Below are 25,348 nucleotides of genomic sequence, written 5' to 3' on the forward strand. Positions count from 1 at the left end.
CAAGCGGGGACTGGCCCCTCCACACTGGGTCAGAATGCCAAAAGTGCCTGCAGGCCCCAAAAGCTGGCCTAAAATCTAGCTGGTGAAACTCATCCAGGAACAGCTTTATTGTGAGTGTCCTGCATAGTGCAGGGGACTGCAGCATTCTTGGCACTATGGCAGGGGTGGGCAAACTGTGGCTCTCCAGATGGCCATGGACTACGATGACCATAAGCCCCTACCGGGGCTTATGGTCATCGTAGTCCATGGCCATCTGGAGAGCCACAGTTTGCCCACCCCTGCCCTAAGGCAAACTGGAAGCTCTTGGGTTTGTGTGTGTGGGGTGGGGGGGGGGGTTAGGGTGTGTGTGGGGCATATGCACACTGACCAAGTTCAGAGCAGCCGTATCTTATCATTGAAACAGTCTTCCAGCAGCTCAAGCACTTGGATTTCTCCCAGTCTTTAAATGTTTATTTTCTGCAAAACACACACAAAAAAAGATGTATCTGAACTCTCCCACAGGGAGGGGACGCAACAGGTACAACCCTGCAACACACTTTGAACTCCACAACCTGGAGCTAGCCACGGCACAAGAGCCAGGCGAGTGAAATTCACACCACTCCCCACATCTCCTCGAAAGCAGTGGTGACCTTGGCGCAAGTCAAGGCGGCAGAGAGCGGGTAGTTGCTGATTGAGATGGTCTTCTCCGTGTAGTCCACGCTAACCTGGGAAAAGAAGAGAGGCTGTCACCGGCCACCTGGGCATTCCAGGGAAAGCGGCTGGTTACAATGATGCTCAGTTCCCCACCATCTCATTCTAGAAGGCTAATCATCTCTATATCAGGCATGACCATACTGTGGCTCTCCAGATGTCCAATACTAGTAGGGGCTCATGGGAATTGCAGTCCATGGACAGCTGGAGAGCCACAGTTTGACCATCCCGATCTTCATCATGAGTCGGGTGCCTTTGTTTTCTACATCCACCCTCCCGCCAGGGAAGGCTGACTGCTAGAAATGTCAGTTAAAAGATAATAAAATTAGAGCCAATCAGTTTGCCTAAATTCCCGAAATCCAGGCCAGGTGAGATGTTGTTAGGGGAAGTACCTTGGATGTAGCCCTCATGGTAATCTCAGCTACCTCCCAACAAACATTTGAAACAGACCCCAGTAGGGTTATACGTTCTCCTTACCGAGCCGTGGGCAAAAGCCCCCACAACTATGGCGATAGGGTCGGTGGCGGGGACCAAGTCGCGGACATCTGTCACGGCAGGGGCAGCAAAAGATGTGCCTATCTTCATGCAGCCCACGGGAAGGTGATCCGTCACTGGATTTTTAATCACCTATGGGCAACAGTCCAAGATTAGCTGGGAAGGGAAGTAGAATCCAACCCAATTGTTCTCCGGAGAGATGGTGGTGTTACCTTTAACAGCTTCTGGGGCCCATCAGCAGCTCGGACACTGAATTTATGCAGTAGTTGAACTAAGGGGAGAGAGAGGCAGAGAGAAGATACTTTAGACAAGGGTGCATTAAGGCTCTAGGGAGATCTTTACTCTGCCGCTTAGTCAATGAATACTTCCTTTAAAATAGGCCTACACTGGAGAATAATATGAAACTTACGAGGCAGGTCTGTGTGAACTGTTAAGGCAGACATTCTAATAGTGCCAGGCCTCCTTTAGGGAAATCTAACACAGACCAGTACCACGATGAGTAGGGATAGGGACAGGCATGAACTGCATTTGTGAACTAAACCAGTTCATGCTGGCTTGTGATCCTTCTCCCTGCTCCCCAATGCTTTTTGCAGGGAGAAGGTTTTAAAAGCTTTCTGCTCCCCACACTCCAGCTGTTGTGTGAGTGTGTAGAGCAGAACCAATTAAACCCCTGCTTTCTGCTCTTCCCAAACAGCCATGAATGCTTTAAAATGCATGGTGGCTTTTCATTTCGCAAACAGAAACGAGCCAAAATTCATGCCCATCCCCTTGTGACAACTGCTTAAAGTTTAATGGAAGGTGGTAATCAGGGAGAGCCAGCACCCTCTGGCCTCCACAGCAACTGACACACCCAACGGGGGGTTGTCACTGGAAGCTCCCTGTGACCAACCAACAGCTCCCCCAAAGTCCTCTCCTTTAGAAATGCCACTGAGTTACACATCTGGTTAACTTCATGGTCTCTAGCAGGCTTTCCCCTCTCAAGCTGATCTCAGCTGCCGATTTCTTAGCTCAGTGCCTATTCCCTCAACCAGTTTGTCTCTCCTCCCTGTTATGAATCGTAGCTTCCTCCACTGAAGTGTTACCACTTCTCAGTCGATGCCTTGCCTTTCCCTGGAGGGGAGGTGCCAGAGATTCACTATCCCTCTAAACAGGGTTGCCCTGTCATAGCCTGGAGGCCACGTTTGCCTCTTCCATCACTTGATGGCTCCGAGGTGCAATGCAGCTTCAGCCCCTCCCCATGTCGCTTAGCTGAGAAAATGACACGTGCCGGCTGGCCAGAGATAAGGGGAGAACTAAGTTTAAAAGAAGAGGTACCCTGGGGGAGAGAAAGCCGCTGCTTCAGTGTTATCATGTGGATGCAAATCTCTCTGAAAGGAGAGACAAAAAAAACAGCTACAGCTAGAATGACCAAAAGATATATAGCTGTGAATATCAGTAAAAGAACCTGCCTTTTCAGACTGGGTTTATTAGCCTAGCTCAGCCTTTCTCAACCTTTTAAACTGTTTTTTTACTGTCTCAACTTTTTTACCATTGAGAAACCCCTGAAACATTCTTTACGTTTCAAGAGAAGTAGCGCAAATGTGCAGCATATGGTTGAGAAGCACAGCTGTGCACACACCCACCCAGGGCTCCTCCCGTTCGCACTCCCTTCAGGCACATCATAGGCCATTCCAGGAGCGGGTGTCAACATTGCCATATATGGCCATACTGCCTGATAAATGTTTAACATTTAGAAAATCTATTGTATAATTAATTCCCATGCATTCAGGAAATGCAGGGTCATCAAGAAACCCCAGGGGTTTCACAAAACCCTGGTTGAGAATACCTGGTCTAGACCAATGCTGGCCAAACTGTGCCTCTCCAGCTGGACTACAATTGCCATGAGCCCCTGTCAGCAAAGTGCTCATGGTACTCGTAGTCCATGGACTTCTAGAGAGCCGCAGTCTGGCCACTCCTGGCCCTCCTTTTCTCTCCCACTCGTAACATTTTATTTGGTGAAAGGAAGGGAAGTTTGGGGTTTAGCCCTCTCACCCATAAGGCCACAGAAACGATCGAAGGTTCGAGGGATTCTTGTCTGGGGGTTGACCTCAATGAGGACATTCCTCTCTGTATGGATATAAACCTGGAGAAGGCCGGCTCGATTCAGAGGACTGTCCATGAGCATCAGGAGGCTCTGGAGAGAAGGAAGCAAGCAAGAGTTGGCTGCTGAACATAACTTTATCATAACTTATAGCCCGCCCTTCCCTGCAGGCTCAAGGCAGGTAACATCAAAATATAACAATACATTTAATACATTAACAATAACATCAAAAAAATGTAGATTAAGTTTTTAACATTACGTTAGGTTTAAAAGCCATTTCAGTTAAAAGACCTCTGGGGGGGGGGAGTCGCTGCTTGGCATTTCGGTAAGGAGGCCAGTGTTTTGTTGGTGTTAGTTTCCTGGCCTCAATCACAGGTAGCCTTGGAAGAATAGATCTGTCTTGCAGGCCCTCTGGAACTGTCTACAATGCCGGAGAGCCCTGATCTCCCCAGGCAGAGAAGGTCTTAATCCTGGCTGAAGTCTTCTTCCTTGAGGCCAGGGACCCTGACCAAATTTGGGTCATATGATCTTAGTGCTTTCTGGAGATATGCAAATTACACCATTCCGAAGATCTGAGCAGAGCGCAGAAGAGTGAAATGACAGGATCTGGGAGAAACTACAGAGCTAAGTGCCCAAAATAAAAATAGCAAAGGCCATACACATTTGTGACTGAAGACACAGCTAGAATTGCCAGTGTTATTTTTCTGTGACTAGGTTCCCCCGAAGTTCTTCAGCTACTTAGACACAAAGATGCTCCGAGGGCTAGACACGCAGTCTGCAGGCAAATCCACATACTTGGTGGGCGATGTCAGGCCGGACGGCTCCAGGGTCCCGCCCGTTCCGTAGCAGCAAAGATTTATGCTTGTCGCAGTTCAGCAGTTCGTACGTTTTCCCAACCTGGAATTGTGATAAAAAGGGAGACCTCAACACAAACATTAGCCCTTGACTTCCAGCAGGGGCCAGGCATTTCAGAAGATCACGCCAGGAAACCAAAGCATTTCCCCTTTTGCTCTGCTCCACCTCAGCACCAGGAATCCAGGTGTTCATTGCCTCAGAGTACAACGAGTGTTTCACTATCAATGACTGGCCTCTCCTCTGACCCAAGAGACAACTATGCCGGGACCCAGGAACTGAGAAACCCAGGTTCAAGCCCCCCGTATGTCCTCTCAGCCTCACCTACCTCACCGTGTTCAATGGCCTGTGTGACTTGAAAGAAAGGTGGGCTAAAATACACTGCAGAGCTTTTGCACAGCTATCCCAACTAAGGGCTATCAGTAGACCTGACAGCCTTCTCCAGGAATCTATAGATAGAAGTGTTCCTTAGGCAGAGGGAAGAGTGCTAAGGATGCACTTTACCTGGACCTGTATGTACCTCTGCAAATGCTTCTTTACTCAAAAGGTTCCTTCCAAGATTACCAAGAAGGCTAGCACTTCCTGTCTGAGGCACAGGGGCTTTTCCTCCTTGTCTTATTTTATAAGGACATAAGGAGAGCCCTATTGGATCAGACCACCTGTCAATCAGGTCCAGCATCATGTCTCACACAGTGGCTAACCAGTTCCCCTGGAAGGCCAGTAGCAGGGCAGAGGGGGCCAAGGCCTTCCCCTGGTGTTGCCTCCTGCACAGGGATTCAGAGGTTTAGTGTCTCTGTATGTTGAGTTTCCTCTCAGTCATCAGGGCTAGTCTTCACTGATAGACTTATCCTCCGTGAATCTATCGAATCCCCTTTTAAAGTTGTCTATTCCTGTAGCCATCACTATCTCCTCTGGCAACAAATTCCGCCTTTTAATCATTCTCTCTATAAAGGAGTATTTCCTTTTGTTTATCTGTTTTATTTATTATTTAATTTCTAACCTGCCATTCCCACAAGGCAGCTCATAGCAGGGAACAAAGCCCTCGCCCCCAACAAAACCATCTTAAAAAAATACAATTGCAATTTAAGACCAGCATATCCTGGTGGCGATAACCTCCCCCCCACACACACACAAACACACACTCCACAATCAGCATCCTGCCTCGAGGTTTGAGTAACCTGATGTCTCAGTTTAATCTGGAGAGGGCCCAGGACCTTACCTGGCCTGGCCTGAATCAAAGACCTGGCAGAAGAGCCAGGTGACATCTCCATCAGGGCCCTCAGCTCTCCCAGCTCATTCTGCTAGGTCAAGGCAATGACTGAAAAGGCCCTGGAGGCCAGGTGAACTTGCCCTTGGCCCAGGGATCTCCAACAGATTAGCACCCGCTGTGCAGGTCCTGTAAGGTAAAGGTATCCCCTGTGCAAGCACCAGATCATGTCTGACCCTTGGGGTGATGCCCTCTAGTGTTTTCTTGGCAGACTCAATACGGGGTGGTTTGCCAGTGCCTTCCCCAGTCATTACCATTTACCCCCCAGCAGCAAGCTGGGTACTCATTTTACCGACCTCGGAAGGATGGAAGGCTGAGTTAACCTTGAGCCGGCTGCTGGGATGGAACTCCCAGCCTCATGGGCAGAGCTTCAGACAGCATGTCTGCTGCCTTACCACAAGAGGCTTGTGTGCAGGTCCTGTACCTACTGCCTATCAGCATCATCAGATGCCCTGAAGTTCTAGTATTTTGGGAGAGGTAGAGGCAGTGTTTTTTTGTCAACTCTCTCCATCCCCTGAATAATTTCAATCATGTTTCTATCATATTTCTCCTTAGTCATCTCCTTTCTATGTTGAAAAAGTCCCAGGGACTTTAGCCTTTCCTCACAGGAAAGCTGCTCCAACCCTCAAATCATCTTGGCAGCCCTCCTCTGTACTCCTTCCAGCCTTGCTGTGTATGCAAAGATGTTTTCCTGCAAGGCTACAGATCCCACCCCCAAGTTGAGAAACACCTGGAGATTTTGGTGCTAGATCCTGGGGCGTGAAAGACCTGGGGGGGGGGGAGGTACAATGCCACAGAGCCCACCCTGCAAAGCTGCCACTTTCTCTCCAAGGGGACGGAGAGGGAGATCTCCAGCCTGCACCTGGAGGCTACAGCTGCTCAAAAATAGTACTGAGAGTACAAATTCATGCCTGGGAATCAGAGGTATGATACATTAGAAGCATGAACCGTAATCAGATTCAATTATCACTTAACTAAAAATAAAGTCCCATTAAAAGTGAAGAATAGTGGGCCATACAGAATAAAAATCCTCACTTAACAGCTGCCGATGGTCCCATATAAGGAATTAACGAGGTTTGGAGACAAGCAGCTGTCTGAAGTACACAAATGCACTTCGAAAATATAATGCTGTTTAAATATAACGCCGTGTTTGGCTCGGAGTTTAGAGTGTAGCACTAAAGCGCTGCAAACCCACCTTCGGCTCTGTGGCTTGACATTCGCCAGAGAGAGAGAGACCTCGTGCTGCTTCTGTGGGGCTCCGGCCTTGCCCAAGAGCGGGACCACAGTCAGCACCCATGCCTCCGTGCATTCGAGCACTCCAGCCCCCGCTTCTCTCGGGACTCCGTTTTTGTATAATTGATTACGGCGGAGTGCCCGTTTCTGGTGTTCTCCTGCGCCTCGGATCACGACGCCTGGATTTGTACTCTCTGCGCTTCTGCTCTGCGCTGGGCGCCACCGGGAGGTTGGCAACCCGTCCCCCCTTCCGAGCGCAGCCCGCACCGCAGCCGCGTGGCCGGAGAGGGACCCCCGGCCTCCCCCCGCTTCCCCCTCCAGGCACCTTCACCGTCTCCAGCGACGCCCCCTCCAGGATCACCACCAGCCGCCGCTTCCCCGCGCGACGAGGCTCCCGGCCGCCTTCGGCTGTTCCGGCTGCTTCTTCGACCGCCCTCGGTCGCTTCCTCGCGGGGGCCGCCATCTTGACAAGGGGCAACCCTCACGCTTTCCCGGCGGGCAAGCTACATCTACTTCCGGCCCCATAATCCTTCCCCGCCCTCAGCGTCCCGGAATGTCGATTTCAGAGGGGAACCATAGAAATAAGATGACTAGCGCGTCCCACAATACACGCAGAATTATAATAAATCCGCGACCGGGGTTTGTTTTTTGGTGCCGCTCTAGGCTTTGGCACCTCTATGGTAAGCGCTCCGCGCATGCTCCGCTGATGTCCTTTCTAAGCACTCCGTGGAAAAAGCCCTGCGACCTGATTTGCCAGTGGCTTCTAACCAGATCTCATCTGAGACTTGTCCTTCCGTAGCCGTTAAGAATGACCGCCGAAGGGCTGCGAAAAGCGCGGGCCCCGCCCTTGGCGTGCTTCAGAAGGAATGACTGTCCCAGGGCTCCGAGCGCCATCTTTCAAGCGGGCATACCTACATCCGGCGCGACCCCCGGTTGGGGCGCTTAGGTAGCGTCATTTCCGGTGTCCTTCTCTCGTTGGAGGAGCGGCGTGGTGGGGAGGTGAGGAGCCCGCGGTGCTTGTGGGGCGGGGGTCGTGTGTGGAGGGGGGTGGGTCCAGGCCTCAGGCTGGCCCTACGGGTGGAAGCCTGGCTCTGGAGTAAATGCGCGTCTCTTGAACCTCGCGTGGCCAAGGAGCAATTGTAGGCAGGCGCGGCTCTTTCCCGCCCTGGTCGGAGCTCCTTTCGGGGGGGAGGGGGGAGAGAGAGAGACAGGGGCGGAGTGCCTGGCGAGTGTCCAAGGGTGACTCGACTCCCGGGAAGAAGGAGACCTAAACCCCTTCCGCCCCCTGCCTTATATGACTTCTCAGGGACGGGGATGCCGAGTAGGCTGCGTGAATCCAAAATAAAACCTCAAAGTAAAAAATCATGTCCTATCTGCCGTTCGTTTGGAGGTGTTTCTGAGCATGTGCAAAACGCCTTTGCTTGTAGAGACTTGATCTAGACGTTGCTTTAAAACGTAACGTGGCTTTTCACATGCTTATAAGTGAAAACGCATAGTAGTCAACTCGCTGTTCCTATCCTTGTAATTCTGAAAATGCAGAGAAATTACACTGAAGGAATATTACATGCATTGTTAGTTTGATGGCAACATTCTACTCCCACTGCACACACACCCCTCCCAAGGCCTTTATTTTCGTCATCTTCTGCAACAGAAAGAAAGCTTGTCAGCCATTACAGTTGCACATTTATGAGCTCAAGTATGGGAATGAGCAGGACCATATGGGGTGGCAGGGCTTTGGGTGCTCATTCTGTGCCCCTTTCTCCACATCAAGGTAGCCATGGCTCAGAGCTTGAAGGACTTTGCTGGGCGGCTGCCTGCTGGCCCTCGTGGGATGGGCACAGCCTTGAAGCTGCTGCTAGGCGCCGGAGTGGCAGCTTATGGTGTCCGGGAATCTGTCTTCACCGGTGAGTCTCAATTCTCGACGGTTTTTTCCGCCTCTCCTTCTCCTGGACCTTTCTAAGCGATGATCCTAACTATGTTCTGTCTGTCCTTCCCATAGTGGACGGTGGCCAAAGGGCAATATTCTTCAATCGCATTGGAGGAGTACAGCAGGACACCGTTCTTGCCGAGGGATTGCATTTCAGGTGCATTGAAAGGAGCTCCTTCTCATGAAAAAATGTTTAGAATCCCTCTAGGATAAAAAAAGAATTCCGATCCCCACACTTTTTAAAGAAAGAATCAATCTGGATTTTTTCTTTTAATTTGGAAGTTACTGCAAAGTTTTTTTTCCTGTTCATTTCCTATTCATTCTTTGTCACGTTTCACTCTGTTGAAAGCTGTGTTCTGAAAATTCTAGAGTATTGCTTTGTGGAGAGGGAACCCTGAAACACCAGAATACATTTATTATTGCTTGGCTCTAAAACTGTGCACAGCAGTAAAAGGCTGTAACTAAAGTTTGCAACAAAAATGCAATGTCTGATCAGGCAGGACAGTATTTTTTTCAGCCATGCCAAGTAAGAAAAGTCAGTACTTGTGTTTCCTCAGTCCTAAAATGTTCCTTTTCTGCAGCTTTGTGATGGGGGTGAGTGATTCTCATAGTCAACATAAATTGTTATATTTTCTGCCTTAGAATTCCATGGTTTCAGTACCCAGTAATCTACGATATTCGTGCTCGGCCCCGCAAAATCTCCTCACCAACAGGTTCCAAAGGTAAGAACACAATAGCAAGCCTGCTTATTTCTGTCCTTCCCTTCCAGAATGCTTACACGGTTCTGAGGCAGGAAAGATGCCTGTGACGTATGGGGAAGGGGCCGCCACAGGGGAGTGGGGAGCGGGTTCACTTCTAGGGCTGCGGCTGATGGATTTCTGACTCTAGATCTGCAGATGGTGAACATCTCCTTGCGGGTTCTGTCCCGTCCCAATGCTGTGGAGCTGCCCAGCTTGTACCAGCGCCTTGGCCTTGACTATGAAGAAAGAGTCCTGCCTTCCATCGTCAACGAAGTGCTCAAAAGCGTGGTGGCAAAGTTCAATGCCTCGCAGCTCATCACCCAGCGAGCTCAGGTGCGTTTCCTTCTTCCCCCAAGTGGGAGGAATGGATTCCTCGGGAAGGCTGGACAACATCAGGTGGTGACGGTCGCAACGTCTGCAGCAGTAGAAAAAAGCAATCGGTCCGCTAGCACTTTAAAACCTGACAAAATTTGGGGCCAGGGAGGAGCTTTTGTGAGTCACAGCCCACCTCTTCAGATCAATCAAGATGAGTAGCCGTGAAGAAGAGCTGGTTCTTATATACCACTTTTCTCTACCCGAAGGAGGCTCAAAGCAGCTTACAGTCCCCCTTCCCTTTCCTCTCCCCACAACAGACACCCTGTGAGGGAGGTGAGGCTGAGAGAGCCCTGATATTACTGAAGAAGAAGAGTTGGTTCTTATATGCCGCTTTTCTCTAGCCGAAGGAGTCTCAAAGGGTCTTACAATCGCCTTCCCATTCCTCTCCCCACAACAGACACCCTGTGAGGTGGGTGAGGCTGAGAGCCCTGATATCACTGCTCGGTCAGAACAGTTTTATCAGTGCCGTGGCAAGCCCAAGGTCACCCAGCTGGCTGCATGTGGGGGAGTGCAGAATCGAACCCGGCATGCCAGATTAGAAGTCCAAACTCCTAACCACTACACCAAACTGGCTCTCTGTGTTACTCTGTCCACTGCAGTAGAAATGAACCAGTAGCACCTTAATGCCTGACAGAATTTGTGGCAGAGGAGGTGCTTTCCTGAGTTAGTAGCTCACTTCTTCAGATACAGCTAGAATGTGAGTCCCTCTGTCCTTCTATTTTGGAGAGCAGAGTGATTTCAGATGCCAAAGGTCTGCGGGTGACTGTACGTGGATGGTTACATTCATCATGTGTTGAGTGTGCTTTCTGAGCTTCTTGCAGGGGGGGGGTCATGATTTTGTTCCGGGCTGTGAACTGGACAAGCATTACTCACCTGACAGGTCCGACGGCCTTATCATTCCAGGTGTCTCTGCTTATCCGGCGGGAGCTGACAGAACGGGCCAAGGACTTCAGCCTGATTCTTGACGACGTGGCCATCACAGAGCTGAGTTTCAGCCGGGAGTACACTGCAGCTGTGGAGGCCAAGCAAGTGGGTGAGTCGATGCTAAATTTCCCAGGGAAGGGGAAACAGGACAGCCCTTTTCTGGCTGTCTTTTTGCAGCCATGAGAATGATGAACTTGCTCCCAGGTAATGATGTGGCATCAAAGATAGGTCCAAGCTAGTGCAAATTCACAACTTGGTCGCCTGTGCTGTAAAATGTGGGGGTTGTTTGAGTAGGGTTTGGTCCTCAAATGAGCAAGGCCTGTTTTATAATGGCTTGGCCAGCAGACATCACAGATCCCTAGATCAGGGATAACCAGCCAGGGTTCTGGGGATCCCTGGAGTTATTTGAGAGTTCCCCAAGGGTCCTGTGGCCAGGACGGGAAAGCCGTGGACTCCCAGGGGTCCGTGAATCACTAGCTGGGAATCCCTGGAGTATACAAGACTGACCATGATAGGCCAAGAAGTATACTAATCTCCAGGTGATTCAGGTGGGCAGCCGTGTTGGTCTGAAGCAACAACAAATTTTGAGTCCAGGGGCTTCTTAAAGACCCACAAAGTTTTATTCAAGTTGTGAGCTTTTATGTGCATGCACAGTCCCTCAGACACTGAAATAGGAATCATTAGAGGACAGATATAAGGAAAGAGTCATTTGGCAGTTAATTCGGAAGCAGCAGCATGAAAACATCCAACAAATATGCAGCAGAATGAAGACGTTTAGCAGATTCAGGATCCTTGCTAGAATAGCCAGCTGGCCTCGTCAGATGAGTAACTTTTCCTGTAGCCTTTCGAACTTTCGCCTATTACCTGGGTGGGAACTGGGCCGCTCTTCTGATCCCATCCCCAACAGGGGTGGCATTTTTGGCCCTGGCAGTACAATCCTGAAGAGAATCACACCCTTGGCCGTCCTTTGAAATCAGCAGGCTTAGAAGGTGCAGCTATTTTTGAGGAGTGCTCTATAAGGTTGCCCTTCCAGCTGAGACAAGCAGCAGCAAGGCCTGCCAAGTATAGTGGATTTCATTCCTAGAGAGTACACCAGGGGTTGGTCTGTGTGCTGGTAGAGAGTTGAGGCTCCTGAGGCCGCGTGGGGTTCCTAAGTTCACTGATGGTTCTCTCTGCTTGGCTCCTCTAGCCCAGCAGGAAGCGCAGCGGGCCCAGTTCCTGGTGGAGAAGGCCAAGCAAGAGCAGAAACAGAAGATTGTCCAGGCTGAGGGAGAAGCCACAGCCGCCAAGATGATATCCTTGCTGTGCTGTGCGGGTCCAGGCCGGTAAAGCGGGTGGAGAACGGGAGAAAGAGTCTGGTTCAGAATTACTTTCTTGGTGTAATGGATGGACGCCTTGCCTTTTGCCTCAAAACAGCTGATCTCCTCTTCTCCAGTTGCCAGTTTCTCTCCGCCCTTAAGGGATTGCGCTTTGCAGCTGTAAAGGGAATGGCATCTGGAACTGTTTGTTTGTTCCTTGATTACATTTTTTTACCGCCCTCCCTTGCGGCTCAGGGCAGTTCACAGCATGGAACATTGAATATTTAATTTTCCCCTGTATGGCTATTAACATTTTGACCAGAACCCTGCGGATTGGTCAGATTGGGAAGGGGGTTTCGGGAGGGCCCAGTAGGTGTTACCGGTTTCACTGACCTCAACCAAATGCTTGGCAGAAGAGCTCGATTTGCAGGCCTTGCAGAATTGTGCCAGCTCCGACAGGACCTGGATCTCCTCTGGGAGCTCATTCCACAAAGAGGGGCCCAGGACCAAGAATGACCCGGCCCCGTTGAGACCAGGTGTGCTTCCTCGGGGCCAGGAATCAGCAGCCGGTTGGGGTTGGCTGAGCGTAGTGCTCTTTGCAGGGCGTGGGCAGAGAGGCGGTCCCTCAGGTGCACTGGGCCCAGACTGCCATGAAGGTGATTACCAAGGCCTTAAGCTTGATTGGGGATTCAATTGGTAACCAGTGCAGCTGTTGGATTATGGGCGTTTGTGCAGGCCAGAGATTTGATGAAAACATTTAGTCTCGGGTTCCCCAGCTGTGGAAGACAGGCCCTCGTCCCTTTGTCATCAGGAAACGTGGAAGGTCTTCTGGGAGGGACCCACAGAAGATTAGGAGCAGGACAGCTCTCCTGCAAGTGGTAGTATTTGTCTTGTCCCACAAGCATCATCCAGAGGAAAGCCGCCAGGCACAGCAGCCCCCTGTCCACTTGCTGTAGCAGGACTCAGACAGCGGGCATGGGCATGATGCCATACAGGTACTTAAGAGCCAGCTGGGTGTATCTGTAATCTGTGACCTTGCACCAGTCACAGTTCTGTTAGAGTTCTGTCAAAGTGCTCTCAGCCCCACCTCTTTCCTAAGGTGTCTGCGGTGAGGAGAGGAAGGGTAAGAACTCCTGGTAGTGAGTTTTATACTACAGGGTATAAAAAACCCAGCTCTCTGCTGTTTTAAACAAACCAGTATTGGGGTTAATTGGCAGCGATGTGTAGCCAACCAAGAGAACGAAAGTGCCGGGGAGGGGAACCAGACCTCATGGGTGATCCTTGACCATCACTTCGACCTGCTTGATGGACATGCACGATGATCTCTAAAGGTGTTGGGGTGGGCTGATCCTGGGCCAGGCATCCCCAAGAAGGGAGATGGAGTGTAGGTGGCAGAGCAGGAGCACCAGACCTTTGAAGAAGTGTTGCCTTAACGAGTCCTGCAGATTGGGGAAGCCCTCGGCAAGAACCCCGGGTACATCAAGCTACGCAAGATCCGTGCTGCCCAGAACATTTCCAAGACGGTGAGTGGGGGGGGGGGAGCAGGGCACACCCCAGTGCCGCCACGCCAGGCCAGATGATGACCCAAAGGCGAATACGACCTGCTTCTCGGCACCTCTGCCTCCTCGGTCTCTTGCTCGGGGCCCCTGGGCAGGACTGACCTCGGTCTGTGCATCTCAGCAGGGGCCCGGGAGCCTCCGGCTCCTGCTACAACAACAGACCCACAGTGCCTTCCGAGTGCCGTGCCCGGGCTTGGCCACTTGCAGACCCCGTTGTGCGCTGGCCCAGGACAAGGCTCACAGGATAAACAAGGGTGGCCGAGGAGCAGAGAATGAGCTTGAGCATTTTGGAGGCTGATGGCCCTGGCCCGGCAGGAAGCAGCAAGGGAGCCTGGTGGGGGCGCTGTCCGCGTTCAGGCCCAAAAGCCAGGAGTGGCGGCGGGGGGGGTGAAGCCAGCAAATGCCCAGCGGTGTTGTAGCTGCAGAGCAGCAGACTTATCCGGAGAGCCAGGTTTGGTTCCCCGCTCCTCCACAGACAAACAGCTGGGGGACCTGGAGCCATACACAGTTCTCTTAGAGCTGTTCTTGCAGAACAGTTCTCTTAGAGCTCTCAACCCCACCCACCTTGCAGGGTGAATGTTGTGGGAAGGGGAAAGGGAAGGCAGTTGTTAAGCCATTTGGGGGATTCCTTCCGTTAGTGAAAAGCGGGGTACAAAACACCAAAAGAGTCACCCCAGAAAGATTTTCTCTACAGCTCCCTGAGTTGGCTTTGTCTTCTTTTGAACTGCTTTTGGGTTGGTTTGTTTTGGTGATTTGGTCTTGATCTTTGTTAATGCTTCCAAAAGCATTCCAGGGCTGATCATCTCTTAAGAACCCTGACCCGACTCCTCCTTCAGTGCTGGTGGGTCTCTTGGGCCGGACGTTTCAGCTTGAGCTGAGCTCTCATGGGACATCTGCTCCCTCCCTTTCTCTTTCAGCTTGCTGCTTCCCAGAACCGTGTTTATCTCACTGCTGACAACTTAGTGCTGAATCTACAAGAGGAGGGTTTCACTCGGTAAGGTGGCTTGGAAAAAGACCCAGAAACCCCTTCCTCCCCGCTCACCCAAAGCTGCTCTTGAATGCAATCTTGGGCAGGGTTCCCCAACCACGATACCACAAAAGCCCCTCGATGGTTCCTGCTTTATGTGGTTTTCAAAATGGCAGCTGGGGAGAGCTCCTCCTGTGCAAGAAAAAGGGTTTAAAACTTTTTCCCAAAATTTTTTTACCTTTATTCGGGCAGGTTGACCTGCCCTCTCCCCAAACGGACAATGATGGGTGGGAAGGGGGGGCCACCCGAGTCTCCTCTCACTTTGGGGGGTGTGACAGGAAGCCATGGCCAGTGACATCACTTCCTGGTACCTCCAAGCCTGAAAATATTTCAGTGGTACCTCCCTGGTCAAAGGCTTGAAAATGCCCCCTCTAGGGCAGGGGAGGTCAACCTGTGGTCCTCCAGATGTTCATGGACTACAATTCCCATGAGCCCCTGCCAGCAAATGCTGGCAGGGGCTCATGGGAATTGTAATCCATGAACATCTGGAGGACCACAGGTTGACTACCCCTGCTGTAGGGGAAAGCGAGAAGTGGCCACAACCTGGTGCTTGGATGGGGGATTGGTGAGGAAACACCAGATCTGAATGCCATTCATATGCACAGTGCTGTAGGGCAGAGTCCCAGAGCTTTCTAACCTCTCCTCTTTCTCTCTTCCTCCCGCCCCCCCCTTTCCCCGGGTGCTTCTTCGGATGCAGAGGAAGGTAAGGCACTGAGGGGGTTTTCCCCTGATTCTCTTAACAGTTGGAGGGAGGGCATTAACAGGAGACTTGCAGCAGTGCAAGAAATGGGACAGGGGCCTGGAGGGGCAAGTGGAGTTACTTCAGTTCTGAGGCCATTGCAGGACAGTCGCAGGGGACCTTTCCCTCTTGGGGAAGCCATGAAAGATGCCACATTTGTCCCCAAGCCACAGTTTTTGTGCAAGAGCCAGGACAGCGCGCCCTTCTGGGGGCAGCCCAGGCAACCTGGCCTCTCAGCCGAAGAGAGGCCTGCCAGGGGAGGCCTCAAAGCACCTCTTCTCTAAGGCCCAGCTGCAATGTGGTGTTTCCTGCTAACCAAATTTAGACATCAGTGATTCTGCCTGCAGAAAAGGCCATGCTGAGAGTAGGTTACCTCTGTAAGGCCACCCCTACCACCGATGCTCCCCTTAAGTCATATGCTCCAAGATAGCTTGCCTCCCAATGGGGGAGACCGCCTTGCAAGGGTGTGAAACAGAGTCAATGTTATCCCCATTCCAGCAGGGTTCGCTATGGGCAGGCAGGGGCTAGGGGGGGGCGTGGTTGGCTTGGGGAGGATTCTTCCCTCGTCCAGTTCTGGACAACTGTTGGACTTTGCCATTTTCAGCTCCTGCCTCGTCTTGTAAAACCGCCATGTTGTTGTGACTTGCCCGGCAGCTGCTGTAGCAGGGGCCAGAACGGCTGGGGGCCAGTTTATAGCAGGGGTGGCCAAACAAGCTCTCCAGATATCTATGGACTACAACCCCCATGAGCCTTCTGCCAGCACAAACTGACAAGGGCTCGTGGGAGTTGTAGTCCATGGTCATCCAGATAGCCACAGTTCAGTCACCCCTGGTTTATAGCCCTCCTCCCACCCCCAGTTAATCAGTCCCCCGACCCCGTTGCAGAGCTCTATCTGTGTGCCCTTTGCTCAGCAGGCGCTTTATGATCCGGCTTCTCCTCTTGGACTGTGAGGCAGAATGCAGACACCCTTTGGCGGCACTGGCTGTAGGGAGGAAAAGCCAGCGTGCAGCAGGCAATGGGTCCTTGTCCTGGGGGTGCATTCTTCCCCAGACGGGGCTTAATCAAAGAGCCGAGTTCAGGTCCCCCCACCAGTAGGGTCTGCGTCTGCTGGATTGTCACGTGACTCCCATTGCATTTGGCTCCCAAGTGAAAGAGGCCCTGGATTTGTGTTCCGGTTCCGTCTTGCCTCCGTGGAAGGCTTCTTGGAGGGGAAAGGCAGCGGGAAGAGCCAGCAAAGAAAACAGGAGAGGGGCTTGGGGAGGTTAAAGTCCACCCCCCCACCCTCCCAAAAAGAAAAGTGGGTCAAAAGCAAAGGCCAGAAATATGGGAAATGACTGGGCTGGGGCAGGGGGGCAGGATTGGAAATGGAGTGGAAATGCAGCAAGGAGAAATGCAAGAGAAAGGAAGGAGCCAGAATGGGAAGGGGGCCAGGGCACAGTTGAAGCCCCCTGCAGAAGAGGTGGGGGGGGGAGGGCTCCGGAAGCGCTTCTCAGCTGATCTGAGGGAAAGCAGCACCCCTCCACCCGTCCTCTCCCCAGTCTGGTTATTTGAATCTTAACGGGATCAGAGCATGAGAGCCGGAATCTCAGAGTTGCAGGCAGATATGCTTCTGGGCAGGAGAGTGGCCCACCACAGCCTGTTCTCTGGCCTCCCGTGGCCACCGCCGGCCAACCTGAGCAAGAGGATCCTGGTGCAGGGACTCCTTGCCATCCCCTCCGAGTCTCGCTCCTGCCCTGCACAAAGTCCACTTTCTTGCTGCTGCTTGAGGGCACTTCCTGCCGGGTTGACGTCGCCTCCCGGGTCTTCCGCCTCTGAATGGCCGCCCTGGTTCCATTTCTTGCCCCCCAGCTCCTCCCTGATGCCCCCTCGTTTCTCTTCCAGCGACAGCCTCCTGGTCAAGCAAGGCAAGAAATGAAAAGGGGATGGCCGCCTCCTCCTCGGATCACCTGGATGACCGGCAGGCAGGGGCTCTGTGAGCGGCCCCCCCTGCTCTTCTCTGCAGCCTGCAAGGATCCTGAATGACCCCACCCACCCACCCCCCGCCCGGGCCAGCCCTTCCATCGCCATCTCCACTTCTTCAGACTTTCCGAGCCAAGCACCAGCAAGCCCGGCTCCACTTTCTGAGAGCCGCTGGCGGCAAGAGCCAACGAGAGAGATGCGGCAGAAGGACTGAGTTGTTTTGGTGCTCTCGGGAAGCTCCCCGACCCCCTTCGGAAGCGCTTGAGAAGGGAGGGAGGGAGGGCTGGGGAGGCTTCGCAGAATCGTCATCCTCTCCGGCTGCTCACTGATGATTTTTTTTTCGTTCCTTTTTTAAAAAATGCCCATCAGGTTATCGCTCTCCTCTGCCTGCCAGGTCTCGGTGAGGCCTTAGATTAATGGACTAGCCCATGTCTCTCTTCAATGAGTGTCTCTCTTCCTCCCCCCCTTTCCTACTGCCCACAGTAGGGTGGCTCATCTCAGGACTCGATGGGTCACGGGGGGGGTTTGCTGAGAACTACCCAGAGTCCCCCCCTTCACAACTTTCTAAAAATAAATTCCACCCTGAAACGTCTGACGAGGCCACCGTGGTGTTGAATGGTTCAGGGTGGGGGGAGCCTTTAACCGGAGGGCCACTGAGGGAAAGCCGGCTTTGCCCATCTTCTGGCACGTGAGATCATAGAATCCAAAGGGCCCATGAGGTCATCCAATCCACCCCCCTCTCGGTGCAGGATCAGCCTAAAGCAGCCTTTCTTGGCTTCTTTACTATTGAGAAACTCCTGAAAACTTCAGGGTTCAAGAAATCCCAGGAGTGGCGCAATCGTCCAGAATATGGTTGGGAAGCACAGCTGTGGATGCGCCTGCCTGGGGCCCCTCCCATTCCCACCCCCTCCAGGCCCATCATTGGCCATTTGGGGGTGGGGGGCAGGCTGGTATGACCATATATGGCCATACATCAGCCCTTAAATGTTTAATATATTTTAAATATTTATAAAAAGTTAACGCCCACCTCTTCAGGAGACCCTCCCAGGGTCCACGGGCTCACGAAACCCTGGTTGAGAAAGCCTGGCCTAAAGCAGCCAAGAAAATTTTGTCCAGCTGCTACTCCCTCTCCCTCATGTGGGGGAGCTCCCCACGGCTTTAGGCAGCCGATTCCATTGCTGAACTGCTCTGACAGAAACCGCCTTCTAATATCCCACCAGTATGCAAGCCCGTTACTTCCTGGGAGTCCTCTCCTCTGCTGCCAGCAGTAGCAGCTCCCTGCAGCCTTCCAAACGACAGCCTTTCCACTACCTAAGTGGAGTGATGCCATCCTCTCCTCTGTCCCAGGCTGGCCTTTCCCTGCAGAATCTCCATCTCTCTCTCTTGCACCAGCTGTGTTACATCCACACGCTTTTTGAGAGGAGGCCTCCAGGGCTGGCCACAGTAGCCCAGGGCTGGCCTCACCAATGTGGTGGGCAAGTGGGGCTATGACCTCGGGGGGGGGGGGATTTGCACGTGAGGCACCCCAATACCGCCTTGGCCTGCTTTGCCACCAGCAGCACACTGAGCACTCTGATTTCACTCCCCACTAACTGGGATCAGGGCGGCCCTCTTTGAAAATTTTGCCATGGGAAGGAGCCCCTGGTGTGGCAGAGAGACAGGCAATGGGACGGGAGGGGTGCTGCTTTAGTTCCCACCCACCTACCAGCCATTTGAGCATTTTTTGGTTTTAAAATCTGCCTGTAGGCAGCTCTTGGCTTTCTTTCACGGCCCTTGAGGGTTTAACAAGGAGCCGAGTGACAGGACAGGCCTGCCCACTGGGAAGCCGACCCACAGGGGAGAAAGGGAGCCCTTGGGCAGCCCTTTTAGCTCAGCTGGATCCAGAGGGAGCCGGTCAGCGCTCCTTTGCAGCTTTCTACTTAGATCGTAAAGCCCTCTGTTCACACAAAGGTCCCTCTGGCTCAGTCTGAAATTTTCAGCAAAGAAAATAGGCTGGGGATGGGAAAATATCCAGGTGAGTTGAGTGGATTCTCGCTCTTCACATTTAAGAGCAAATACTCCAGTATTGTTTTTAAGGTCACTTAGTTTTTATTGGGGGGGGGGGTGTTTCATGGACATGATTTTGTGTAACCTCTGAATGACCAAAAAACAGCAGAAAAGCCGAGGGGTTTATACCCAAATCAGCTTTCAAACTCCTTTCCCTTCCTCTCCTGGCAACAGCCACCCTGTAAGGTAGGTAGGGCTGAGAGAGCTCTGAGAGAACTGACTGGCTCAAGGTTACCCTGCAGGCCTCGTGTGTCTCAGAGGGGCTTACAATTGCCTATCCCCTCTCTCCCCGCAACAGACAACCTGTGACATAGGTGGGGCTTAGAGAGCTCTGTGAGAACAGCAGGTTCAGAGAGAAATTGAGACTCCTGAAGTGCTCAGAGGGGAGGGCTTAGTAGTTGCAACTCTCCCCACAACAGACACCCTGTCAGGTAGGTGGAGCTGTATTAAACCAGGGAGTGAGCCGAGTTCAGATCCCACCCTGAGCCATAGAAGTTAAACCGGGTGACTTTGGCCCACATCAGGTTGGAGGACCAGAGTCCCAGGCAGCCTGCCAAAAACGTCCTGTGAGAGAGGCAGGCTAGCGGCCAGGTCAGTTTTGTCCCTACCCTCTCCAGTGAATGGACTCTCTTGCGCACATTTTTCTCCGGTGTCCTTATGTGCTCCAATTTTGGCTAAAATGGATTGTGCCCTGACTGTGCTTCTAGTGGCATTAGAGCAAAAGGTTCAATTCCTGGAAGGAATGTTTTGTTTTGTTTCTCAATTTCTAGAGGTTGCAGAAATGGGAGGAGAGGAGCTGGTTTTCTTGTACCCCACTTTTCACCACCCGAAGGAGCCCCCAAGCTGCTTACAAATACCTTTCCCTTCCTCTCCCCCAACAGATGCCCTGCAAGATAAGTGGGGCTGAGAAAGCTCTAAGAGAACTGCTCTGTGAGAACAGCTTTAAGAGAACTGTGACTGGTCCAAGGTCACCGTACTGGCTGCATGAGGAGTGGGGAATCAAACCCAGTTCTCCAGATTAGAGGCCGCCACTCTCAACCACTGCTGGCTCTCACCTGTGCTGCGAGTTTTTAGACCCGGGTTTTATTTCAGTTTTATCATTCAAGATCTTGGTCTAAGACAAAAGTAAAGTGAAAGTAAGTCAATAAGCAAGGTTGGCCAGTGCAGAATACGGAACACCGAACTAGATGGTTGTCGAGGCCATTGTTTGCCTTGGGTGCCAACAGTCCCTTGGGCCAGCCCTGGAGGGATCACCACACTGAGTAAATTTGGACTTGTGGGTCACCATACTGGGAAGATTGGGTATCACCGTCCCTAGACGACTCGTGGGGTTGTCTCTTCAGTGACTCTGCCTCATGTGATACGACCATTGCTCACAAGAGGGCAGTGTCTAGCTAAGTATAATTGGAGAGGGGGGAGGATTTTGCTGCCCTCCAACTGACCAGTAGACTGCAGAGATGGATGGGGAAGGGGGGGGGGGAGAGATGTGTTATCCAAGAGGCGTCTGAAAAGCTTTTCTGTTATTGCTGCACTTTATGAGGCTGCTGCCTTGGAAGGGCTAGTGAGGGATTCCAGCGACCTTCCCTACACAGAACTGAGAATTTGCACCAGTGTCCGGCCGTAATGGCCTCACCTAGAAGATTTTCAGCCCTGGCCCTGCCTGGTGGAATGCTCTCCCCAGAGAGATCAGGGCCCTGCGGAATTTGGGACCAACCCCGTAAAACAGAGCTGTTCCACCAGAGCTGTTGAGGCCAGAAATGGCCATCCTCCCTGCCCAAAACATCAGCCAAGGTTTCACTGCACTTAACATCTGCGCTGGGAAATTAAGGGCGGTTTTAATCTGATGTTAGAATGTTTTAATATGAATGTTTTAATATGACAATGTTACCAGCCCTGAGCCATTGAAGAAGGACGGGTTAAAAATTTATTATTATTATTTCCAATTATATTTTTCATTGATCTGAAGGATTTGTCTCATCAGTTTCCCAACAGGGCTAGGTTTCATTCCAGTAATTAAGAATACAACTCAATTTTTTCAAAATAAACCCAAATCCACATTTATCCCCTATAACCTTTCAGCAGTCACTGGACACACCCCAAATCCCGGTCCCCCACAAATATCCTGGGCTGCCCCCTCTTCCAAGTCCCACCACCTGAAATTCAATAGCACGACGACGCAATTTATTACTCAAACAAAAAGATTCTGATTTATTTACAAAGTGTAAAGAAAAACAATTCATTCTATTGGGGAGAGGCTCCGTTATTTACAGAGTGCAGCAGGAAAATCTGGCAACGCTACTGAATTCAACTACAAAGGCAGGTATGCATAACGCCAAATTCCACTATTTTAAATTCCGGAATTGCTTAGTGTAAGCAATTGGCCACACTGATTCTTGTGCGGAATGGGCCTGGCAGTTAGACAGAGGTGGGGTTGAAGAGGGTGGCCAAGAACTACTGGTGGAGCTCAGAGCAAAGTTGGATTGATTGTGGGGTGAACATTCACCCAAGCCACAGAAAGAAAGAACAGGGCAGAGTTCCCCAACGTGGTGCCCACTAGTACTTCCCTTGGTACCCACAAAGTTGCTCAGAAAGTAGGCGGGGCCATTCTAAGGAAAGATTTGTTATTGGTGGCAGCTGCCCTTTTTCAAATAAAAGGATTTTTCCATTGGAGGATCAAGAGGACTGACATGCATTTGAATTTTCTTTAATCAGTGGTTGGCTTCATCTCCCCTTCAGTCTTTTCTTCTCCCCAGGAAAGAGAATGCAGAGGTATTCCATTTGGCTCCTCCTCCTACAGAAACCATTTTGGATTTGGCTCCATCTCCCTGAGTAGGTGTCGGGGGAGGGGGTCATCCTCTCAAAATTAAAAATGTGGCACAGGCTCAAATAGTTTATTGACCCCTGCTGCGAACAGAAACAAATAGAGCCTCAAAAGCAACACTTCACTAAAGGAGCCATAGCTAGGTAGCTGGGTTTGGTAACCCGGTGGGACCTACAGGCCATTTCTGTTTTTAATGAGATCTTCTGGCCACAGGGATCAATCCAGTCTGTTAATGGAAGCAGCTGGTGGAAGGGATTTTTTCATCACTATTCAAGATACAAGCTTTGCTGTGGGTTTAACAGAGATATCGGCTTCTTATCTCACTACATGCTAAGTGTTTTTTATTTCCTTTATCATCTGTACGCCAATTTGCTAATATTTACGTCTTACCAAGTGTCCTATTCCAGTTTAGCTGTATTTATTACTTGGTTATTCATGCATTTTTGTTCTAACTAGCCCCTACTGGCAACTATTCCCCCCCCCCTTTATATTATGTAACATTTAAAGGAAATCTGCTCCAATCTGAAGGACTGTGCATTTGAAAATTCCTAGTCGCCCAGTTCTTGATGATGGGTTGAACTTTATTGACCTTTGGGCCGCCATGGGACTCAAACTTCTTTTCATATCTGTTAACTCTTGTGTTTGCATGCCTGTTTACGGCAATCCACAGATCTCGGCTACTGCCTTAACCCAATCTCGCTATGGTCTTTTTATGCTTCTTCACTCTAGCCAGCCCTTCCTGGCAATTAACTTCCCCTGTCCTCAAATACATATATGCAATGGTTGAGGAAATTATGTTTTATCTGAAGAAGTCTGCCTGCACACAAAAGCTTATCTGCTCCACTTAATATTTCTGGTAAGGCCTTGGAGGAGGAGCGTGTCTCATGGCTCAAGTGCCACTCAGCGCTTTATACCCACTCAGGGCGGCTGAACTGCCCCTGAGTGCCTCCTCCTCCAACGGGCTTGCCTGTCTGTCCAGCAGCCAGCCTTCCGTCCCCCACCCCTGACTACCCCCTCCTCCTTCCACTTCCCTCTGAGGTTCGGAGGCTGCAGATCCCTGCCGTGTGAGAGCTGCCCCTACCGGTGAGTTCCCTAACAGCTGCCTGCAGCCTTTCCAGGTCCTGAGGGGAGGGAGAGGCCATCCACAGAGCTCTTCCACCCTCACCCCCCAATCTAGCGCCCGTCGCATTCCTGAATGGAACGGGCTTGGCCCTCAGTACCTTGAATAGAACTTGGTTGGTCCCAAAGGTGTCCCTGGACTCAAACCTCATTCTGCTGCTTCAGCTGAATACAGTGACCTGCTGGAATCTTTTTTCAACACTGTTTTCATCCTTTGGTTGGTGGGGGGTCCCCAGCATGGGATTGTGGGAGACCAGCAGAAATTGCCTTTGCCTGCAATTGTATGAACAGAGCAAAAGCCTGCCACTGTTTTGATGGGAATGCAGGGGGTGCCAGAGGAGCGGAAGGCGTGGGTAAATGTTCTGGGCCCAAGGGCTGTTTTGGCTAGTGGACCGTGGGGGTGGGATGTAGCTAGAGTTGTGTAAGCTGTGCCCAGGTCACCTCCATTTGTACTCCTGCCCAAGGCATCGGCGGAAATATTTATTGATTTGGAGGCTTACAGACCACCCTTCTCACTAACACCTGACATTCAGGACAAAGGGAGCCCTACAAAAGCACCTCCACACGCTGCCCACCGACACCTTTCTTGCGTTTATAGAAAGCGGGTGGAGCCACATGGGGCTATTGTCCATCCGGACTTTCAACTGGTCCCAGGAGACTTGATTGACTTCCCTGCAGGACCGAAGGTAAGTTGGGCGCGTGTGAGACGGTCTCTCAAAACAGCACATTCATTCTAAAAGGCATCGTGTTAAAGGCTGAGGACTTACTAACGTTCTGCTTGAAAGGCTGAGGACTTACTAACAGAGCGATGCAGGACCTCCTTCTTTTGACATTTTGTGGTTGGCTCCACCTTCTGGGGCAGACATTTGGTGCTGGGCTCCACCCCCTGCAGCGGCCATGTTGGGGTTCCGCCCACCACATGTCAGAATTCTAAAGTGCCTGTTGGCTCCAAAATGCCGGGGATCATTGGGGGGGTGGGAGGAGGGCAAATGAATCTCTTTGGCGAGCCATCTTGTGGTTCAATAAGAGCTGGATCCAACTGATGAGGAAAGGAGCCCAGAGCCTTAGAGCAGGGGGGAAGCAGCTGCCTTTCAAAATCAGGGCTGTAATGGATTTACTGAGACCCGAAGGGACCCAAGAAGGTGAGGACAGAAGTTAAAAGGAGAAAGCCAGCTTGTCGGAATTCCTGACGGTTGCCATCTCTGGCTTAGGAAATCCCTGGAGATTTGGGGGTGGAGCCTAGAGAGGGCGGGATTTGGGGAGGGGAGGGGCCTCTGCAGGATGCGATGCCGTAGACTCCACCCTCTAAAACAGACATTTCCTGTTGCCTGGGGATCGAATGTAATACTGAGAGATCTCCAGGCCCCACCTGGAGACTCATATAAAAAAAGAAATCATGCTTCCTGCACTCTGTGTTCCTGCTTTGCTTGTACCTGGAGGCTGGTCTCCCTAGCTGACGGCCACGGTGTGTGCATGGGCCAGAGGGGAGAGCTGCATGCCAGACCACCCCCAACCTCCCGCTGACAAGCAGAGAGGCCTACAGAAAGCCAGGGATCAGGCACGTGTGGCGTTAAGAGAGGAGGCCCAGGGCCTTCAAGTGTAGGCATGCAGCCAGCAAGAGAGAGGCAGTAGATCTGATCCACCAGGACACACCACCTCCTGTGGGAACGAAGGCAGCCTGGCCTGTTGTTTGGATCCTCCACCTCTTGGGCTGGGCGTCCGCAGTCCAAAATACCTGAGGGGGGGGGGAGTTTGGGCCAGGGGCAAGGGGCCGCTCCAGGTGCCCCCAGTGAACTTGGCTGCCCGGCCAGGATGCTGCGCAGGGGCTATTTTTTCTTCAGGGAGCCCTTCAGTTTCTTCTCCTTCCCTAAAAAAAACAGCCCTTGCTCTTTCCCTTCCTTCTTGCCTTTGGCGTTTTCTAGGTTCTCGTAGAGGGAGGGCTCCTCCTTCGGCCTGTTTGGGAGAGGGGGTGAAAAGAGGAAAAGAAGGCTGAGCTGAACACAATGGAACCCCCAAGGAAAGAGGCAGGGTGAATAGGTGCGTATCAACATAGCAAGGTGGAAATACACAGGGGAGGATGCATACAGGCAGGCAGAAACCCATGTGGATCGATGAATCTTGCAGGCCGCAGAAGAACTCCCGTGTTCCTGCTAGAGGTTAACATTAAGCACAAAGAGAAGTTCTGGTCTTCGGTCTG

The 25,348-nt window shown here is 51.7% G+C and overlaps 3 protein-coding genes across 7 annotated transcripts in view; 1 reads left to right on the plus strand and 2 right to left on the minus strand.

The window, feature by feature from the left end:
* Positions 1-428: 428 nt before the first annotated feature.
* EMG1 (EMG1 N1-specific pseudouridine methyltransferase) lies at positions 429-7,316 on the minus strand. Of its 2 annotated transcripts, none has more exons than XM_077345757.1 (6): positions 6,943-7,316; positions 4,061-4,162; positions 3,217-3,358; positions 1,398-1,456; positions 1,168-1,317; positions 429-704 (listed from the first exon to the last, which is right to left on the minus strand). In XM_077345757.1, the coding sequence occupies exons 1-6, from the start codon at positions 7,078-7,080 to the stop codon at positions 591-593; spliced, it is 705 nt and encodes a 234-aa protein (XP_077201872.1). In that variant the 5' UTR covers positions 7,081-7,316; the 3' UTR covers positions 429-590. The 2 variants fall into 2 exon arrangements, with proteins under 2 accessions (XP_077201872.1, XP_077201873.1); XM_077345758.1 differs by lacking the exon at positions 6,943-7,316 and adding an exon at positions 6,580-6,869.
* Positions 7,317-7,480: 164 nt separating this feature from the next.
* PHB2 (prohibitin 2) lies at positions 7,481-14,510 on the plus strand. The gene is made up of 9 exons (XM_077345756.1): positions 7,481-7,616; positions 8,389-8,521; positions 8,617-8,701; positions 9,187-9,266; positions 9,433-9,617; positions 10,563-10,692; positions 11,773-11,875; positions 13,326-13,404; positions 14,358-14,510. The coding sequence occupies exons 2-9, from the start codon at positions 8,395-8,397 to the stop codon at positions 14,436-14,438; spliced, it is 870 nt and encodes a 289-aa protein (XP_077201871.1). The 5' UTR covers positions 7,481-7,616; positions 8,389-8,394; the 3' UTR covers positions 14,439-14,510.
* Positions 14,511-21,391: 6,881 nt separating this feature from the next.
* PTPN6 (protein tyrosine phosphatase non-receptor type 6) overlaps positions 21,392-25,348 on the minus strand; it is a 46,640-nt gene continuing 42,683 nt past the window's right edge. For all 4 annotated transcript variants that reach the window (XM_077345751.1, XM_077345752.1, XM_077345755.1 and 1 more), the window contains one exon: positions 21,392-25,104. In XM_077345751.1, the coding sequence (XP_077201866.1) occupies positions 24,978-25,104 (127 nt within the window). In that variant the 3' untranslated portion in view covers positions 21,392-24,977. The remainder of the gene's footprint in view (positions 25,105-25,348) is intronic.

The sequence above is a fragment of the Paroedura picta genome, chromosome 7, assembly GCF_049243985.1.
Source record: "Paroedura picta isolate Pp20150507F chromosome 7, Ppicta_v3.0, whole genome shotgun sequence".
NCBI classification, from domain to species: Eukaryota; Metazoa; Chordata; class Lepidosauria; order Squamata; family Gekkonidae; genus Paroedura; species Paroedura picta.

Bases quoted from the DNA above. Each gene is read 5' to 3' on its own strand.
- EMG1 (XM_077345757.1), bottom strand. From the start codon at position 7,080: ATGGCGGCCCCCGCGAGGAAGCGACCGAGGGCGGTCGAAGAAGCAGCC. The intron at 1,457-3,216 runs GTGAGAGGGCTA...CTCTCCCCTTAG, and splicing joins TCGTTTCTGTGGCCTTATGG to TTCAACTACTGCATAAATTC. The intron at 1,318-1,397 runs GTAACACCACCA...TGTTGCCCATAG, and splicing joins GGCCCCAGAAGCTGTTAAAG to GTGATTAAAAATCCAGTGAC.
- PHB2 (XM_077345756.1), top strand. From the start codon at position 8,395: ATGGCTCAGAGCTTGAAGGACTTTGCTGGGCGGCTGCCTGCTGGCCCT. The intron at 8,522-8,616 runs GTGAGTCTCAAT...TCCTTCCCATAG, and splicing joins CCGGGAATCTGTCTTCACCG to TGGACGGTGGCCAAAGGGCA. The intron at 9,618-10,562 runs GTGCGTTTCCTT...TTATCATTCCAG, and splicing joins TCATCACCCAGCGAGCTCAG to GTGTCTCTGCTTATCCGGCG.